This window comes from Thermobia domestica, chromosome 2 (assembly GCF_964235325.1).
Source record: "Thermobia domestica chromosome 2, izTheDome1.hap1.1, whole genome shotgun sequence".
NCBI classification, from domain to species: Eukaryota; Metazoa; Arthropoda; class Insecta; order Zygentoma; family Lepismatidae; genus Thermobia; species Thermobia domestica.
Genome location: NC_137455.1, coordinates 314,546,871 through 314,562,930, shown reverse-complemented (window position 1 = coordinate 314,562,930; position 16,060 = coordinate 314,546,871). Strand labels below are relative to the sequence as shown.

Genomic DNA, 16,060 nt, shown 5'->3' with positions numbered 1-16,060 from the left:
ATTGTCATGCTAAATTTAAATTAATGTTAGATACAATTGAAGAAAAAAGAACTTAATTTTTATCATTTCTATATTACTATTACAAAGATAGTACTTTCTGTGAAACAGGATCTAAAAATGCCAATCCTTAGAAATATTTCATTCAGTAATATAGTTGGCACTTATGTAAACAGATTTTAAAATTACGCTTTTTTTTTTTATAACATTCAAGAACTTTTCCACCCGTAATACACCGTTATCATAAGATTGCTTGTTGTGCATTCTACATACAGAAAAAAATCACTAGTTCTGATGTTTTTTTTATTTCTATCTTTTAATTTAACATCTCACAGTTATGCACCGAGGGTAAGGGAGATGGCGATGATGATGATCAATGATATTGAGGAATTAAGAAAATGGAAAGAAAAGGGAGAACCCATGTAACTCACCACAAAACTCACTTGGCGCGACCTGAAATCGATCCAAGGTCTCCTCGCACCAAATATATGAAAAATTGAAATTAGGGAGTAGGAGTGGGATGATAAAATGAGAATTAGGAATAAATATAGCCTTTAGGAAAAAAAGTAATGATTATAGCTTCATTACACATACTCCTTTTCATTTGCACACTTATTTAATAAGACATCACTCATCTTAAGGAAGCATGTATTGTATATAGTAAGAGGTAATATTATAGTAACAAACATTAAGGAAAGCCAAGAAACTACTATAAAGGTACTTCGATATCAGAGCCGTAGCTAGAGATTTCGGCGCCCCCTACACTCATCTTACCAAGCTTTTTATTATTATTATTTATTACATAGAAGTAGCTTTTGTTATTATGCTACAGTAAATTTTTATCAAGCTGCTTGGACAGACCATTTTACAAATAAGATCATTATATATTCTTGTACAAATAAGAGCTTTTCAAGAGGCTTATTTTGTACTTTCTGTTAAACTTGACAAAATTACCTTTGGCCACAAGCGCCAATCTCCCCGAGGACGTCTCCCCAATATATATATATATATATATATATATATATATATATATATATATATATATACACATTGTTGAGGCTCATTTACATTATTTGTAGGCTTCTTGGCCTGAAACCTGTTTTCAAAATTTTATTGCTTCTGAGTATTCACTTTATACTATCTTTTACCATTATTTTGTTTTTGATGTATTTGGTATAATTCAAATTTAACTAAAATTATAAAACAAGGTTGAATTTTACTGTTTGAATAAATAAACAAAGGTAAAGTGTGTGTGTGTGTGTGTGTGTGTGTGTGTTTCTTTTAGTATCGCATTTTCGAAAAGGTAAAAATAAACATAAAACATTTTAAGTTTTTGTTTTTAAGTCAGAAATGCTTTAAAATGCAATGTATGAAGACTACTTTTCTTTTTAATTTTCCGGGGAGGACCCCTGGACCACCCGCTTTCTTAGGGGTCCCTTCCAAAGTTCACGTGCTGCTGACGCCAACGCCTTTGGTTGTATACTAAGGTGCAGCGAAATAGGGGGTCGATTATTAAAAGTTGTCCAACGAAATAGCATTAGGTGTCAAAAGTTGTGTATTGACTAGTATAACATTCGTGAATTTTTTCATAATTTTTGTACTTCATCTTCACTCCCCGCAAGGGCCTTAAAATTTTGCAATTTTTATGAAAATTTGATTTTTTGAAAATATTGAATTTTTTTAAAGCTGACCAAGGTGACAAAAGTTGCATAATGACTAGATTGACTACATCATTCATGATTTTAAAAATAATCTACATCTTCATTCTCCGCAAGGGCCTGAAATTTTGCAGTTTTTATGAAAAAATTTCGAAATTTCACTTAAAATATTAAAAGAAGTTTTAAAATCCACCAAATCACTTCATACTAACTTAAGAAAAGTTGTATTCATTACCGTAACACCCATGGCTTTAAAATTATTTTCGTGCTTTATCTTATTACTTGCAGGGACTTTAAAATTTTGGAATTTATACGGTAAATCTCAAAACACATTAAGACACTGACAATTTTCAAGAACTGTCAAATAATGTTCTACTGGATATCAAGCCTTTTGCGTGACTAGTATAATTTCGATGAATTTTTAAAAATATTTTTCTTTCATCTTCGTTACTTCAAAACAAGTTTTAAAATGCAGTTTTACAGTATTATCTAAAAATACATTGAGCATAATATTAAGATACATTATGTAAATTTAACAATTTTGCATTCAAATTATTTTTTATATGCAGCTCTTTGCTGGTTCCCAGAGCTCACCACGAGGAGGTGGCTGCATGTAGAATTCCACCCATCTTCCCATCCCATCCACCCTACCGTTGGAAATTATTTCTTTAACTCGTTGGTTCGTATTCAGATTTTGTTTCGAATGTAAGCATAATTGATCTATCCAACAGTTTTGCTCTGATAAATCTATCTCAAGCTAAGATACCACACACTTCACGCGAAGCTTCGGTAACAGCTTTAACGCATCTTTCTCGACTCTTGGGTATGACATGGCAAGTGAAAAACAGGCGGAAGGACAGATGAACCTTCTGTTACACATTTCTGTAGATCCTTCTCCAACAAATGGCTCGTCAGCGGTGGATCGATTACTTCGCGTTCCTGCCAGTTGATTAGATCAATGTAATCCTGAGCACTAAAGCGTATTGCTGGTGTGCTGAACTTGCGTACAGGTGTTTGGTTTGAGCTTTTTGACCTTGCGTCAAGGATTCTACGCATAGCTAGTTTTGAATATGCTTTCAATCATCAGTGAGTATAGATATCAATAAATTCTCCGGATGCGCGAAGAAACTATTGCGCTGAATTGTCCTGTCTACAATGAGCTTCAGTTCATTGTTTAAGTATTGTGAAAAGGCTATAGTACGATTTTTTTTCCATGGCCGGGAAACTTCCTTCAATCGCTTGAAAACTAACGATTTGGAAATCCTCATAGTTGGTTAAACTTTTTCCTATAGTTCCCGAGAATTTTTGAGGACCCACTGTTGCGCCATCTAAATGCTCTAGAATATGCCTTAGAATATACTATAAAAATGCAAAATTTTAGGCCCTTGAGGGGAATGAAGAAGCAAATTATTTTTAAAATCGTGAACGGTGTAGTCAATCTAATCTAATCATTATGCAACTTTTGTCACCTAATTCGATTTCATTGGGCAACATAAAAAAATATATATATTTTTCAAAAAATCAAATTTTCATAAAAATTGCGAACATTGAAGGCTCCTGAGGGGAATGAAGATGAAGTACAAAAATTATGAAAACAATCACGAATACATGAACACAAAATACAATACACAACTTTTCACACCAAGTGCTATTTAATTGGACAACTTCGATTTTTTCGCTCCACCCTATTGTATACAAATCTACTTGGAGAACAATTATGGAAATTTACAACTATTTACAACGTTTCGTCCTATCGATAAGAAATGAAATTTCAATACATTAAAAATTATGTTCTTTTAAAATGTTCGAAATGTTTGACAGTATTAATTTGTAGTAATAATTGTAAACTTTTGGAAGTTTATTTTACATGTAACTACACAAACAGCATTTTAATTTTGAGTCTTTTACGGTAAAAAAAAAAAAAAAAAAAAAAAAAAATGTGAAATGTAACGGAAATTCAAAAGGAGCCTTCTTTGCGAATTGCTCTAGACACATATGTACAAAAATGTATCCTGGCGATAGAAGTTGTTGGAGAAATTATCCCAATAAATTCATTCAAATTGGAAGCATTTCATACTCAATGGAATAATAATAATAATAATAATAATAAAACACTGGTAGTGATCAGTCTTTTGAAAAGACGAAATTCGTCGGGGTAAGTTCTGATCCTTTAAGCCCCTATTCTACAACTGATTCAAGTTCGAAAATGTTATTATCCCCTTTGATTACCTTCATTTTTAATATTCCCGCGCAAACAGCAGCTTGCGTATTCTCTTCGCCCCTCTTATTTTTATATCGTCACTCTCACCGCCGTGGCTAATCCGATATGGGTAGAAAAGCGTAATTTACTAAGCAAATTCATCACTTCCAAAACGCCGGAAACGTATTTCAGACTTTGACAGTTTCTGATTTTGAAAACGCTCCTGCATACACTATAAGTGATTACTCGGGACCATGTATATAACATCGTTATTAAAAAAACATATATAATAACTTTCTTTAAGTAATAAGTAAAACCTTGTCGTAGCTCTTATTGAAACTTCTGGATTGCGAGCGGAGCGAGCAAGAAAATTTTTACCAAATCTATTTTGCAAATCGACAACAATATTGATTTAATATGGCGCCAATATCTTTTCAGGGCGACGCGTCGATTACTCACTTCCAACACTTTTCCTTTCTTCTTGCTCGTTCGGCGCCCCCTTGCTATTGTGCTATTGTTGCTATTCAACGCTCGGGGCAACCGCCCTGCTCACACCCCCCTTCCCCTAGCTACGGCTCTGCTCGATATTGAATCTGATACATCCAAAAAAATTATGTCTTGTTTATGGAGCAAAAGTAGATTTTTTCATCCATTAACAATTCCCGTAATTATTCGCGTTATTTAAACAGCTTATTCAGTAACCTCAATTGGTGGATTTCCCTTCTCACTGTGGCCTATCCAGAAGAAAAAATAATTTCGCAATCCGAAACCCATAAAATACGCTGGTGTACAAAACTTAAAAACGAAAGCAAGTTTCGTATGCATTGTCATTTCCAACAGGCATAGATTGGTTAAACTTAAATCATACATAGGGGCCGCGATGGCTCAGTGGTAGAGCTTTCATCTCTAGTGCGTGGAGCCCTTGATTCGATCCCAGCTCGTGCCAAGTGAACTTAGTGGTGCATAACACCGTGTGCGTGGGTTTTCTCGGGGTATCTCCGTTTCCTTCCTCTTTCTTTATTCCATCATTTCATTCATTTCTCATCATTCTGTATTATAGTTCTACAGTATAATACAGGAAACAACAAAAATAAACATGTGACTAGAAAAACTAAAATGACGCTTCTATATAGAGGCTGAATAACTTAAACTGAAAGCACTGTGACTCACATTATAGGTGTGAAATGATTCTTAAAAGGGTGTGTAATGACCACGGATACCAATGAATGCTCTGCAATGCTCTCATGCTGCCCACAAAGTTGAAAATGATTTGTTGTGATCTGGAGTTCCATTACTTCACCAGGGCTGTTGATAACCACCAGCGCATCAAGGACAACTGGTGAATGGTTTTTGGTACACCTAGACTTACTGCAAGACGCCTTCCCACAGCATCCGAAATAATAATGAACTCAAGAGTCTTGGTCTTGCATTTGCTCATCACTAATCTGAAGGGGAAAGGTCAGGACTATATTCAGGAAGGGGCAAGGTCAGAAAGTTAATTGATCTTCGTGCCGGCTCTTTTATTTCTGTTTATATCTGAGCTATCGTTCGAAATCGCACCCATGTTCATGTGTTATTTTTTTTTTAATTACCCATACAACCATTTCCCACAGTATTGCCACTTCCTTCCGGGACACTGAATGAATATATAGTCGGTCAAAAGTTCAAAGACACCCTATAAAAACACCTTCTCATCATAGTAGTTACGGGCGTTCTTAGTATGGCTCTATACGTAATGAAATAGCAGAAAAAAGTGTCTTCTCACTGCAAGGATCAGTTAATTATTCTCCTTTAAAATGTTAAAATATGCTGTATAAGTTGACCGAAAATCTTAGTTTTTTTTCTTTCTTTAAGGAAAAATTTTCTTAAAACTACATGAAAGGTATTGTTCGTACCGATCGATCTTTGTTTGCACCGGCCTAGTGTTGTCATAGAGCTTTTACACGGAATTTGATAAAATGCTTTTTAAAACTGCATAGAGAAAGAAAAGAAAGTTTAAAGACATTTTAAGATTTTATAAATCATGTGATAGTACAAGACCTGGAAGCAGTCATAGTGTAATTAACCTGCTTTTAATAGTTTTCAAAACATTTTTCTAAAGAAAAGAAATAAAATATAGATTTTCGATCTAATATAAAAGAACATATTTTATTGTGATGTTTCAATCAAGAGAGAGAAATATTTTCGGCATACCCATTTTTACTGTTCTTTATTTGAAATATTCATTAACATTGATAACTTGGAAGTATGAAAAATATAAACAGTCCGCCCTAATGCAAATACACTGTATTTTCTAAAACAATTTAGTTACCATGTAGTAGTTTACTTGTAATATTCATTCATTGTTGTTGATAAATAAGCTTATTGTGTATCTTGCAGGCGTACATAATCTTACTAATAACCGATGCGGTGAATATTACGGAGTAGCTGCTGCTTGGACGTGTGAAATGAGGAAGAAGTTAGGAGTGTACCTTCTGTTCAAAGCGATGATCACGTATTTATGTGAAGGGGAAAAGCAACTTTGGCCTCCCGATTTAAGAATGTAGGACAGTTTTATTTTTTACTCCGAAGATGGGTCGAATGCATTTACTGTAAATGCAGGGAAAAATATAAAGAAATTAAAAGTCATTGAACCAGTGAAAGCATAAAGATAAAAGACATTTTATTGTTTATTAAAAGTCTTCTTTTTATTATTATGTTCTTGTACTATGTAATATTTTATTATCATAGTTATTATTTTTATATTTGAATTACTGTTCCTTAATCTAAGACATAGAGTGAGAGCATAATTAAAACTGTGCACCCAGAACTTTATTTCTGGCCTCTAATATTTTATGTACTGATTTGCGTTAGAACAAGTGATCCATATCATTTCATATTATTTTACTTTTCTATGTAATAATGTAATAAGAAGTAGCATTCTTTCTTATAAAAATTCAAATTTATGATTAAAAATTAAAATTGATGTATGGTTATCAATATCAATCTTGAAAGTGAAATTAAAGAGATTTCAATAATCTTTTTCGTGTGTAAATTATCGTTGATTTTCCTTAAACTTGCTTCACACAAGAAACTAGTCTTCAAATATTAGTGTAGAACATATAAAGTTTAAATTTTTGTACATTATAAAATTACAGCTGTATGGAATATGTGACTAGTTAGAGGAATTTACAGCACCACTCTTTACAAATCAGTTTTGTAATCTTATTAGATTTATGAAACTGGACCCTTACATGAGTTTGGGCTTTGAAAATCCCAGGTAAGTTCTGTGAATCTGGTCCCTTAAAGAGACTTCTTGCCAGTGCTGCCATCTTAAATATCTTAATTTTAATCATGATAAAAATACAATAAATTGAAAGAAGAAATAATCGAAATCAATATATATATATATATATATATATATATATATATATATATATATATATATATATATATATATATAATTAATCCTATCATATTACATACAAACAATATTTGCGAAAAAATCCAAGTTTTGAGTCAAAGGAACTAAACTCTCTTGAAAATTGTGATATATATTGCGAAATTTCCGTGCAAGAGCAAATTCACTATGTTAGAGATATACAAATAGATTATGTTGCTGAATGCATTAAACTCACACCGTTTTCAGATTGTGTTATAGGAAATAACTGTTATCGGTAATACTGCTTTCGTTCCGGTTTTTATTTCGATTTGGTTTCAGCATTTTTATTCGAACAATTGAATAAAGAACGAATTATTCATCAATTTGTGTAATTTTACATTTAAACCTGCCACTTGCAACACAAAATGTAAAATTCTCGGTACAGTATGTATGTTATATATGTTAGCGCATTAGTTGTCATGAGAGTAATTTACACCTTCCATTCACAGTTTTATTTTTCGATTTCTCAAGATTTTGTATCCACTTAGCTTCAACATCTCGTATTAAGTATAGACAAATGTATATATTCCACTGCCACGACTTACTAGTGTGACATTTACCAAACTGCAAATTATTTGCAAGGTTCAAGTACCGGTACACATTTAATGTGTAAATACTATTATAAATTGAATCTCCGCGCAAGGAATATATTCTATAATGCATGAACGCACCAAATTCCTAAGAATTTCTATAATATGTTGTCTAGATTATCCACAATTTCAAACGTTGCTCTGGTCCTCCATCGAGGGCTCCAGATAAGGTTTTGAAAGAGAAGTACAATATATATATATATATATATATGTTCTTATATGTTCAAAGCTGAGGACTCTTCTAATTTCAGTAAAATAGATTGTTTCCCATCAACATTTAGATTGAAATAAATTTTGTAGCTGTTTTTAGTTCACTATGAAGGGGAAGAAGGGTAAAAAATTTCCATATTCATCTAGTTCGGATGGTCGAAAAAAGTTTAAACTTGGCAGAAATATTCTGTCTTTTCTACATAGTCACCATACAAAGTTACACATTTTTTCCACTGTTGCAAGCACTTGCGAAGCCATCTTTGTAAAACTGAACAGATTGGACATTGAATCCGTGAAACCGGCATTATCTTGAGAGTGTTTGCTCAAAAAAATCACTTTTCAAATTAGGGAATAGGAAACAGTTTGAAGGCACGAGATCTGGGAAATGTGAAAGATGTAGCATAGTATTATAGCTACACTAACGTGCTTTGACAAGCGCAAAATGAGATGCATGGAAAGGTGCGGTGTCATGAAGAATGAGCACACCTTTAACAGCAATCCATATCTGCAATGTTTGACATGCAATTTGGCCAGAAGGTTTGCGTAATATTCTCCAGTGATTGTGTGGCCTTTTGGTAAATAATCCATGTGATGACATCACGTTCATCCGTAAAAACAGGTAATATGACCTTTGCAACCATTTGGACTTTTGCGTTTTTAGGGTGTCAAGGAGTCGCAATATTTCCACTATTTTGAACTTTCTTTGTTTTCCGGATCAAAGTGATGACTCCATGTTTCATCTATTGTTACTAGTAGGGAAGAAACATGAGCACTCCAGTCTTTGCTGCTTTTGGAATGATGTCAGCAGACGTGGGATACACCATACAGACACCTTTAACATATGTAGATGATTATGCATGACGTTTCCACGGATTCTGTACTTAGGTGAACGTCCTAGTATATTTCTTTGATGAATATATGCCTACAAAGTAAAGAGTAACTATTGTACAGTTATATTTAGCACGTAACATATATAAGGCCATGCGTACCCAATGAACTAACCTTAATTTGTGATCCTACGTGAACGATTTCTACATGAATATGGAAATTTTTGAATCCCCCTCGTAATTGAAGTTGTAGATTTATTCGTGAATACTTTTTCGTATTTACACTAAACTGCCCATTTATGAATTACACACCAACTATACTCAACTAAGTTACTATAAATTAAGTTAATTGCACAAAAACAAAATGTAGCTGACCAACGTAACTTTACTTCAAGAATTATATATTATTCAGTGTTTCTGAAGTTTTTGTTCGAACAAAATAAGATTCAAATAATAAGAATGCGTTCTTACACCTTTTGTACTAGAATAATAAAATTTTATTACTGTAATAACTTATTTCTGTTCGTAAGAACGTTTTAGTGTAATATTTGAAGTTTTTTTATGTTATGCTTTGTATTATCTAGATGTGTCGATAAGCCAAAAACTACTATATAACCAATATTTATTTATTATTTAGTGTATTAGTAAATTATTACAAAACTTATCTCATTGCAAGTGAGCTATTTTATACATACGAATTACTTAGTTTTACTGAAGAATCCTCATTTCAGGACATGCAAGAAGATATGGTCCACCTTATATCCTGTATATACTGTATATATATAGTGGACCATGTATCTTAATACGCCTTTATAACTTTTAAATTAATGGATGCAAAATGCTGAAATTTTGTATTATTAAGTATCTGCAGGGGTACATTGTCTGGTACACTGTGCAATACAAACAACACCGAGCTATTGGACAGTTTGAGTCAGATTCATACCGCCATACTCAACAAGAGCTGTGAATTGCCCACCAGTCATTTGACTGGTTTATGGGTAAGTGTCCTGTAGATTACGCAAATAGGTATTCGTAGTATAGTATGTCTGCTAACAACTTTCCCTGAGTGCGTATACCTACCTCTAAAATACAATATTTTTTTATGAAAACAAAAACAAGTAGCAGTTTTTATCCATCCTTTATATGTGACAAAATAGACGTAAAGAAATTACTCAATATCCCAACTTCAATAATATTGAACGTTCATAAAAGAACTCAGCTCACTTCAAAGACATACTTTTTTTCTCCAACATTCATTCCATTGTTTTCGGAAACCCTATTCAGGAAAAAGTATTTCTTGAAAAAAAATCATTTGCGTAAGAAAAACTGTCTATTTTCTTCCTATAAGGTGTTTCAGATAAACAGTCCAAGGGGTAGAACAACATAATAAATCACAAACAATTGAAGATAAAAAGGTCATAGGGTCTGACGAAGCCAAGTGGTTGGTTGGCGAAACTGTCACAAGATATTAATTTTATAATAATAAATTGCTTTGCTCAGCGATCAGTTTATAAAGACAATTCCAAATTTGAAGGGGAGGAAGGAGGACAATTTCTGCAACATTCAAATTTCCAGATTTATATTTAACTTTATTCCTCCCGTATGCAGAACGAACACTTCTGTTAGTATTGATTTAGCTTCCATTTATTTTTTTACACAATGGTTTCTCTTACATGAAACACTAAAGAATTAATTTCTAGGATGAATATTTTTCCATATTACTTTCTGTTCAAAAGCAAACATAAGATTGTGCTATATTGGAGTGTAGCGTTACTTCTAACACTGAGGATATACAAGACCTGAACCTATTGCTTAACGTAGAATCTGAACCACATTAGCTCCGGCCGAAATCGAACATAGATCTTTCACGGCTGAGTAAACGTGCGAGTCAAGAGAAGGAGGAGCTGTGGTTTTGTTTATTATATATGCTCTAATGCATGGTATTACATAGCTAGGATATATATTTAAAAATTTCTTACATTCAAACATGAATGATCTTTGTCAGTAAAATGCAAATTATTTGTTATTTAAAAAAAAAAAAAAAAAAAACTTGTGCAGACAGGTTTCGAACTCACGTGAAAATGAACATTAGTACGAGAACCCGTTGTATTGTCCACTAGACAAAGAGCCTCTTCCGTTTGTTTCTGTTACTGTTCTGTTGATGGTGTACTTTCTCAGTCTTGAACCTGCTATCATGTAATATGTCGTCATATCTTACGATTGCTCTCTACATATCAACTGAATATTTCCTTGGAGGAAATGTGCAGGCGATCTATTTCTATTTCTATTAGAGAATACGCATGTTGCACTGTAAGAGAATGGAGGGAAAATAGATTTTCTTTGTAAGCAAATCAGGTTACTTAAGGATCTAGGTTCAACTTCTTGCAGTTGAACAATGGAAGACAGTCTCGGTTTTTGGAACCAGATATATACATTTACCACATAGCGTGCAGTGAATAAAATCAAAATTTAAATATCTTATAGCTAACTTGAGAAAACTTACCGTATAGTGAAACTAATTAATGTTAAATATGTTGATCAACTGCTTATCTGCATTCCTTGGTAAGAAGAATTAACCGTAAGCGTAACCGTAAATGAGAAGTAGTAATCAGAAGTACCGTGACGGTGATTTCGGTTGTTAAATAAGGTTTCGAAAGGACAGGAAGACCATGAAATTTGCTTCCGTGCGCGAAGCACACGTGGGGATAGAATATTAGAAGAAAGAAAGAAAACCCCTCAGATGATGTTACTGTTCCACTATTATAAACAAGTATATTTATAGATGAAAATTATATGCTATTTAAAACTATAATTTTATCTTCCCATTTACAATGAAAGTTTTCTTCCAAATAGTATATAAACAGTCTGAAGAAAACGAAAAAAAAAAAAAAAAACATTGAGAAATCAAACGACACAGGAATCGTTTAGCCCTTTTGAATAAAAGTTCAAACTAAGAAGTTTAGAGCTAACGCGTTCTTTCCACTACTGTTTTGCTGAACTTTCTCAAATTGGAAGATACAGTAGACATCCGAGTATCCGCTCGCGACTATCCGGCCTGGTTTTCTTTTATGTTAATTAAATAAGGAAGGCAAATCGTTGCATTGGCAACATTGCCAAGGCATTGGAATCGGGCGTCTGCTACGATCCTCCTACGTGTCCTGAGCAAAATGCAAGCTGTGACAGGAAAGGAGCAGCGTTCTGCTCCTTGTTCATTGTTTCGTCAGTGTGTAACGAACCTCAATACAATACGCTTGCCGCTGTTCCTGATTATAACTGTACAATACGTACAGTACTGTATTCATAAATTGTTCTTGGGGTATGCTTAATGTTCATAAGGAAATGAGTTCATAGAACTCCGGCTTTTTTGTTATTCCGCCGCATTAGGCCTGATACTCGGGAGTCTACTGTACCTTGGATCTACCATTGACTAGTATAGCTGCATGAAGATGATGTTTATATTCCTAGAATACAAGAAGGAAGAAATTACTGGACACCTGTCATGACTTTGTGAATAACGAAACCAAATATAATCTGAAGTGCAGAGGATAAGTGATGACAGGGCAACTTCACCTTTCGGTTTATCGTCTTACTCTTGTTTGTAAATTAGGGAAAACATTTTTAAAAAAGGCCATTTTTGTATACTCATAAAATATGATAAAATGCATTGTGAAATTTAGATGTTTAATCAAAATTATATATCGTGACAGAATTCAGGGTAAAAGAGAATGAAATATACACGTCATTGATTAAACATGACAGTATGTTTATCTGATACAAAGAAAGTCTTCCGTAGCGAATACAAAGAAACCGTTTAAAGAAAAGTTTAGCCGCTTCACTCGAACTGAGAATTTTCGAAATGTAATCTAGTTTCCAGAGACAGGAAAGGAGATGAACCAGCGAAATCGTATAGTAAACTTATTTCTTGACGATGTATTGCAACTTAATAGATGTAGAAATATTTCAAATCCGCTCTCATTATAACTTTTACGTATAGTTTAGTTTTGTAATAGTAAATCCCTTCTGTTGCATTAAAATTGCATTTATTTAATTGCTTATCAATTGACACAGATAAGCATAGAATAGAATCTAGTTCATTTCGTCAAAATAAAATTCTGACTTAATTTCTAATGAATCATTAAAAATAAGAGGTTTGTCAAATCTGCGACAGCAACACAATACATATATGACAAGAAATTGCATGGATTATGACTATTATCACAAACTGAAACGTTAATTTTGCATTACAATTAGTCAAACCCATACTTAATGATATCATGATCTAAGACAACAATGGCTGCGGTGTGAATCGTTTCACCAAGCAACGTAAATTTCAGATTGGTAAAATCTCTTTTCTGAACTAGACAAGCTTAAGAAGCGCTAACGAAAACACAAGTATATAAATATATATAAACGATTGCGATAATTAATCATGTCTAAACAATCACAGAATCCAAACAGACTGCGACGAGAACTTCCGTCGCTCAACCCAAGGGCTGAGTTACAAGAGGAAGAGCCGTCCAGTAGCTCGTCGCGAGGCGAAGTAAGTACATAACCTACCATGTTCTTTAGTTCTTTTCGTATATTTAAATAGCTTCATAAATTACTGTCTTATAATGATTAATCAATGTCATGTATACTTCCTTCTCTTATACGCTGAAATAGTTTTATATATAAATATACGTATATAAGGGTTGTTTCAGATTTTGCTTTTGCTTTTGCTTTTGCTTTTATTAGCAATTTCCAAAACATATTAAAATTTGCATAGGAATTTATAATTTTTGAATCGCTTTTTCGAAAGCGAAGGAAATTATTATTTATGTATTTAATACTTAACGGGGAATTGAAATAATAAAAGTAAACAAATTTGTAGGTGACAAACATGTGTAAAAAAAGCAAAATAAAAGAAAAGTACTAGCAATTATGTAAGTACTAACTTTGTCATTCTCCAGATTGTCTGAAATGATAGTTATACCCTGCTGTTCCCTATAAGAGTGATCAAAATCAAAACAAATTCACGTGGCCTAATCGGACTGAAATGCAACACAGAAAAGAAATACATATATAATGTAGATCCAATTTTAGAATCCATAATAAATCAAACGATTCCTTTATTCCTAAATATCAAGACCCAATTATGGAAATAGTAAAATATATATATAGGTAATACATAAGGTGTTTCAAAATAATGACCTGTTTTTAAAAGTCCATATATATTGATAAAAACATATTACAAAAATGGGGTAGATTGCAAAATACTTACAAAATACTTTTAGCTATGCTATTACAAATGCTGTATGTGTAGAATTTCTCAGACTTCGCTCAAACGTTTGCCGATTTTTTTCCACCACTTCATTGGAAGTGTGAGGTCGATCTTTGCACAAGCATCCTGTCTCTTCAAATTGGCGATACCAACGACGAATGTTTTTAGTTGCAGGCGGATCAATGCCAAAACGCCGACGAAAAGCATGCTGGACTGAAATCATTGACTCAGTCTTTAGAAACTGCAGCACACAAAACGTTTTCTGTTAAGCTGACGCTATCTTACTTCTAACTGACTGCAAACCGAGAAGATGCATTGATTGATATCTAGTGGCGATTTTCTGAAACTCTAGGCTACGCCCATTCAAACAACACTCATTTCCTTGCATGGATATATATATTAGAGCGGATCGATTTTTTTTTTCGAAACCGATAACGGCTCACACGGGAAAAGTTGTCCACCCATAACAGTAGTTCACTCAATTTCTTTCACATTTTTCGGGTGATGTCTTCCGGTGCCTTAATCTATCTAAACTTTTGGAAAAGAACATATGCAACACGCATTACAGAGTATGTAAACAGTCTGTTTTATCTTTCAATACGGTTCGGAAGTAGCATATCTCTCTACGTGATTGTTCTTCAACTTTATGTGCTGTACTAACATCACTAATATGTATATTCCTTGCTTGTTTTAACAATAAAATTGCATTTATTAACGTTGAACCTGCGAACAGAATAGGAACGATGAATGGAAGCCCGATTCTATTGTTGCGTGCATCAGCGCAAAGCGATACAGTTAGTGTTTGCTTCTGGTAGTGGGGAGTTCATGTTGAATAAATAACATGGCCGAAGAGGGGTTGGGTTGCTGGGAGGGACTGTCCTTTGCTTTAGTGCAGTGTCGCTTGTGATACGATTAATGTGTTGACTGTTGAGTGTTGAGGTTAAAAGTGTGTGTGTGAGTGTTGAGTGTGCAGCGAGCGTTCTTTGAGGTTAAAAGTGTGTGATTCACGTGTGCGCAGTTAGTATTCTGCTTGTTGGCAATTGTTGAGTGTTATTTAACTATAGTTGGTTAACAAACAAACATATTGCTTAACAATTTACAAGGACATCGACGTAGTAAGGAGTAAGGAGCTGGCGACCAGGTTTGTGTGGCCCTCTGCCCGCGACTGTAGGCTGGTAGTTCAAAATTAGACCCCGACATAACGGTATCGGACTCCTCAGATGTATCATCAGAAGTCGTAGGTACTCCCAATTCAATCTTTGAATTCGAATCAGTTGGCACCGATGTCGACCTGTGTTCCATTTTCTTTCTTCTTTGGTCGGCTGCTTGCAGAGACCTTGTAGTCTTAGGCCTCCTAGGCATCTAGGCCTCCTATCATCATTTTTCGCATTGTTCGTTGGTGTTTCAAGAATGCTTGTTCCCGAGTTGGAACTCGCAGTTCTTTCACGCAATCATTCAGATCTTTGCACCGGCAGGTACATATGTCAAAGAGGCGATCAAACGCCTTTTTAGAAAAGTTATGCATTGTTTTGCTATTTTTTCGTTTTGGTGATTTGGAAACACTTCGACACTTTCTGCAGTACCTCAAGAGTTTTCTTACAACATATTTCTTCGGAATAACGGGAATGGATGATTTTTTTCAGATGTTTATCACCCTATCTGCAACCGTTGGCAAAGCTTCACTTAACGGCAAGTCACGGCCGTTGCTCTCAGAAGACAACTGTAGTTTCACCCAGTTTACAAAACGCATGACGTCACCACACGTCGGCAAGTGAATTTCTTTTAATTCCGAATGTGCACCAAACAGATCACTATTCACACGCTGACGGGCAGTCCTCACAGAAGGCTTTTTCCGACTCATAATGAAGGCAACCGATAATCAAAAAGGGCGGTGGCA

At 34.1% G+C, this 16,060-nt stretch overlaps 1 protein-coding gene across 2 annotated transcripts in view; it reads left to right on the top strand.

Moving 5' to 3' along the window:
* The window catches only part of LOC145678632 (uncharacterized), a 90,693-nt gene extending 83,741 nt beyond the window's left edge, over positions 1-6,952 (top strand). Inside the window, exon 10 of one of the 2 annotated variants that reach the window (XM_081749000.1) lies at positions 6,235-6,952. In XM_081749000.1, coding sequence (XP_081605126.1) covers positions 6,235-6,401 — 167 coding nt within the window. In that variant the 3' untranslated portion in view covers positions 6,402-6,952. The remainder of the gene's footprint in view (positions 1-6,234) is intronic. The other variant, XM_081748999.1, reaches the window with a different exon arrangement.
* Positions 6,953-16,060: the final 9,108 nt, after the last annotated feature.